General features: G+C 57.9%; 2 protein-coding genes across 2 annotated transcripts in view; both read right to left on the reverse strand.

Annotated features, from left to right (window-relative positions):
* Positions 1-249, reverse strand: part of MASP2 (mannan-binding lectin serine peptidase 2) — a 10,038-nt gene extending 9,789 nt beyond the window's left edge. The window contains exon 1 of the mRNA XM_004679317.2: positions 177-249. Coding sequence (XP_004679374.1) covers positions 177-249 — 73 coding nt within the window. The remainder of the gene's footprint in view (positions 1-176) is intronic.
* A 3,622-nt stretch (positions 250-3,871) lies between these two features.
* SRM (spermidine synthase) overlaps positions 3,872-4,650 on the reverse strand; it is a gene marked incomplete at its 5' end in the record, with an annotated part of 3,272 nt that continues 2,493 nt past the window's right edge. Inside the window, 3 exons of the mRNA XM_012722071.1 lie at positions 3,872-4,175; positions 4,259-4,381; positions 4,461-4,606. Coding sequence (XP_012577525.1) covers positions 4,155-4,175; positions 4,259-4,381; positions 4,461-4,606 — 290 coding nt within the window. The remainder of the gene's footprint in view (positions 4,176-4,258; positions 4,382-4,460; positions 4,607-4,650) is intronic.

Here is a 4,650-nt window from a genome sequence, read left to right on the forward strand (position 1 = left end):
CCCCCCCCGCAAAGCTGACGCCCCCTGACTGCCGTCCCACACACCTGTCTCCTCCTGGGGTGTCTCCCTGCAGCGATGGGGCTGCTTCGAGGTGGAGGGGAGAGAGGGAGAGCATCCATGGGCGCTCCAGGCCTCCCAGGCCTGCTCAGGCAGAAAGGGGGAGTTGTAAAACACACCAGTGCCTGCTTTGGGGATGCGGGAGCTGGGAGGCAGACGGCATTGGGGCGACTGGGGGAGCACCTCCTCCATGTTGGCGGGGTCAGGAGTCAGCTTGCCACCAGGGTGCCAGCGTTTTCTGGAAGCATTTGAGAAGCTGGCACAGGGGTTAAAGTGCAGCTCCGTGAAGCTGCCCCAGCCAGCGCAGCAGGGGCCCCCAGGGCCCCCACCCCGCCGTGAGCGACCCCGAGGGCCCAGCAGAGGGCTCCTGTCTCCCTGCTGCTCCCCGCAGCAGGGTATTTCAGCCAGGCCACCTGCTCCCCCTCTGTCTCTGGTGAGTCCTCTCACCCCCCTCCCTCCCCTGGCCCGCACCCCAGTTTTTGTACATAAATAAGTAAAATAAATCCTTTTTTAAAAATGTCAAAACAAACACAGGGGAGAAAATTTATGTTTTATATGTTGCGTGGGAAGGGGTAGGACAGGTGGAGAGGAGACTCGTAAATCACACAAGGGCCAGGACAAGAATTATTCTGGAGCTCCAAATAACACCGGAAAGCTAGAAGTCACCTCTGGGGTGGAAAGAGTGTCCCCCCAATTGATTTTCACCCCAGGCTTCGCACCTTGGGGGTGGCTGACATGATGGTTACTTTGGCTGGGTGGTAACAGACTGCCACCCCTCCCCCAACCTACAGCCCCCCCCCCCCAGCTCACTCACTCTGGGGAGCCAGTGGCCATGTTGTGAGGATAGTCAACAAGGCCCTGTGGGAGGGGTGAGGCAGGTGCAATTCAGAGTCCAGGAGTGACCTTGGAGTCTGGTCCTTCCGCCCCAGGGAAGGCTTCCTGGGCAGGGTGGGAGGCTGGCCCAGGTTGAGAATAACCAGCCGGCCCACCCCTAAACCCTCCCACATCCCTGCCCTGCCCAGCAGAGAAGACCAGCTATTGTTGTTTAATCCTTTGTTGGTGTTAAGGCCTGCACTAGGTACAAATGGGAAAAGGCAAATCTCAAAATACTGTAGAAAGATTATCATATCATTGAATTCTACACTCAACCAGATTCTAGCCCCACCTATGAAGCAAGAGGTGGAATGTAAGCTATCTTCATGCTCCACATGAAAAAACCCTGATCCCTTTTGCAGAAAGCTGCTATCGGATATGTTCCATCCAAACAAGGGAGTAAAACCAAGAAACCGGCAGAGGGTTGAGGGTGCTGCAAAAGCAGACTTGCAGTGGGGAGCTGCTTTGGCGCCATCTGAAGACCCTGCAGAGATCCCCCCAGTAAGATGAAAAGCATAGAAACAGGCTGGGTCCAAAGAAAAATTTGTTTTCATTTTCTTCCCTCAAAATCAAAAAATTTTGGGTCATTTTTCATAGGTAATACACATGTAAATTATGACACAAATCACTTAAGGAAATGTATATTATGAATTATGTATAATATTGTATACAATAGGTACAATATATATAACAGTGACACTGTGTATTTGTTACTGAATATTCCTTTTAATAGTCATGAATGAATTATAAATGGTAATGGGGACAAGTCAATACTCAAGAATTATTTGATTCATAATTAAGAAATAATTGATTCACATATTGCCCAAACCCTCATGAAGGGTGTTTAGTCAAAAAATCTTTAGTTCTAGAGAATTGGCCAAAAGTTGGGGACTAAATGAATGATACATTTATTGAAAATTATGCCAAGAAAACAAAAACAAAAACAACTAACACAAACCCCAAACTGGAAACCTGGGAAAACAGGAAGCTGCGAAGGAGCTTGTGTGAGGGGGGAGTTCTCTGAGGCCCTAGGATGTGGGCGCTGGGCCCCAGGAGTGGCCAGGGTGCCCCTGTTGAGAGGCTGGTGGGGGCAGGGAAGGAAAGTCTTCGTTCCCCCACTTCCTAGCGAAAATCAACAGCCCAAGACTCAGACAGGCGTAACCAGCATGTTACTTAGCTGCTCAGAGACGAAGGCAGATACCAAAGTCATCAGCTCACAGAGCTGAGCGAGACTGCCCGTGAAGAGGGCACCTTGGAGGGCCAGCCAGGTCTCCCCACCGCCCCCAGGGAATTGGGGGTCTAAACCAGGGCAGGGCTGGCTTTATGCCCAACACCAGCTGGAGTTGTTTGTGGCCTCACCAGCATTTGTGGTGCTTTGGGGGACACAGCAAACACCCGACTTCCGCTCCGGGCACCCAGCACACAGCTACATCATGTCCACCCAGATGTGGGGTTCAGTGCAGGACCCGAATATACCCCCTCCCAGGTGAGTAGGTGTGTGCAGATTTTACTAGCGAAGTTGGAGAAGTGGCGGGGTGGCCATCACAGGCAACGCAAACGGCCAGGCGAGGCGTCCACTTCTCAAGTGGCGACATCTCCGTGGCCTGGACGCTCTTCTCCCCGGGGACAAGCCTGCTGCCCTGGCCCTCAGCAAGCCCTGCCTGACATGCTGTAAGGTCCCGGCTGCCTTGCAGAGGTGGGGGTGACCGAAGACCTCAGAGCCACAGGGTGAGGAGGCAGGATGAGGTGTGGACCCAGGTCTTGGCTCTCGGAGCCAGGACAGCTCCTTCCCGGCAGCGTCCTCTGAGTGACCTGGGGGAACCTTCCTAGAACTTGGTTAGTGAGCTGGGCTTTGGAAGCAAGGCCCTAAGAGAGGGGGTCTCCATGGGCATCCCTGGGGGGGTCCCCATGGGCTCCCACTTGATCCCAGCAGAGCAGCTCTCAGGGAAGGGTTAGCTGCTTGGATGTCACCTGAGCCTCGGGTGCAGCCGTGCAGGTAACTTACCCTTCCCGTGCAGGTAACTTACCCTTCCCGTAAAGGCCTAAGGCAGGGCCAGCTCCACCCTCAGTCCAGGATCCCTTTGATCAGGACTCCCTGGGAGGGGTGGACCCTGGGGCCCAAGCCTGCATTTAAATTCCCCTGGGGATCTGGGCAGAAAGGAGGTGGCCAGCCAGGGTAAGGCAGGGTGGGAGGTGTTCTTGCACGCTCCTCCTGAGCTGGGGCCACCCCCTTCACGTCCCTCCATGCCCCCAGTTTGCCCAGCATCTCACCCATCCTCCAGCTTTGTCCCTGCTTGAGATGGGGAGTGACTTGGTGAGGCTGCTTTTCCCACGGATCCCAAGGGGTGGGCTCCAGTCCCTGCCCCACCCTGAATCCGGTTCAGAGGCTTCTCCCCCATCAGAAGCTGGGCAGGTGGAGGGGCAAGGCCCTTGGGGCACCGAGGTTCAGCACCTTGGAGAGGGGACAGTCCTGGCAAGGAGGGGCCCCACCAGCTCTCTGCCCCTTGGGGAGCTTCTCCAGAGGACACTCACCAGTGGGAAGGCAGATTCCAGCCCCGTCTGGGGGCCCGATGTGCTTAAACTGCTCCAAGTGCCTGGACCCCAACCATACCCCACCAGGGCAGCTGACAATCTCGTGAGTGGCCCGAGTTCTTCCAAGGACAGGGGCAGCCCCAGGGGATGGCAGTCCCTGACCTCACCCCGAGGCCCGGTCCCAGCAACCAGGGAAGCAGCGGCTGTGGCAGCCTCTCAGCAAGACTGGGTCCTGCGTGGCGACAGCTGCGCCCGTTGGTGCCACAGTGAACGGGGCTGCTCCAGGGTGGCAGGGTCTGCCCTGCCCACTCAGTCCCTCGGAGGCCAGACACCAGGCAGCCCAGGGCCTGGCACTCAGGACCCCCAGTTGTGGCTGAAGCCCATTCAAGGTCGGGGGACACACGATTCAGAATTTTGTTATAAATACACGTGTTTGGTGTGCGCGGGGCAACAGAAGGCAGAGACGCGGCTGGTATAGGCTTGGAGGCTGAACACCACAGAGACAGACAGACAGACAGACAGACAGACAGACAGTCCGCCCTGCTGGAGGCTGGGCAGCATTCTGGGGCCTGTGACTCTTGGTTGGTGGGGGAGCCGGCGGGGCGGGGGTCTCTCCAGGGCTGGCGGGGCCCAGGTGCCCTGGGGGCTCCCTGGCCTGAGGTGCCGGGTGGCGACGGCAGCGCCCCTGGGTCTCAGCTCACATCATTCAGGGCCTGGCAGGACAGGAAGGCTAGTCAGGAGCATGCCGGGCAGCACGGGGCCCAGGCGGCCCTCAGGGAGCTGCAGGGAACCTCACCTTGCGGGCAAATTCGGGCAGCACGAAAGCCGCCCGGTGGATGTCGGAGTTGTAGTACCTCAGCTGCATCTGCTCCACCTGCTTCTGTGTCAGCTGCTGCACGGGCTCCTGGAAGTTGGTGCTCTGGGCACGAGGAGGGGGCAATGAGCGAGGGCTTCCCCGTGCCCGCCGGCCCCTCGCTGCCGGGGCAGCCCCCGCTCACCGGGTTTTTGCTGCAGAGCATGAAGCCGATCTGGCCGCTGGGGTAGGTGGGGATGGTGCAGTAGGCGTAGCCCACCACGGGGAAGAGCGAGCGGCAGAACTGCCGCATCTCCCTGATCAGGTCCAGGTGCAGCCACTGACACTCGCCTGGGGGCGGCTGGTGTCAGCACGGAGGCGGGGCCGGCCCCGCC

The sequence above is a fragment of the Condylura cristata genome, unplaced genomic scaffold (genome assembly GCF_000260355.1).
Source record: "Condylura cristata isolate star-nosed mole 26May11 unplaced genomic scaffold, ConCri1.0 scaffold00008, whole genome shotgun sequence".
Classification (NCBI taxonomy): domain Eukaryota; kingdom Metazoa; phylum Chordata; class Mammalia; order Eulipotyphla; family Talpidae; genus Condylura; species Condylura cristata.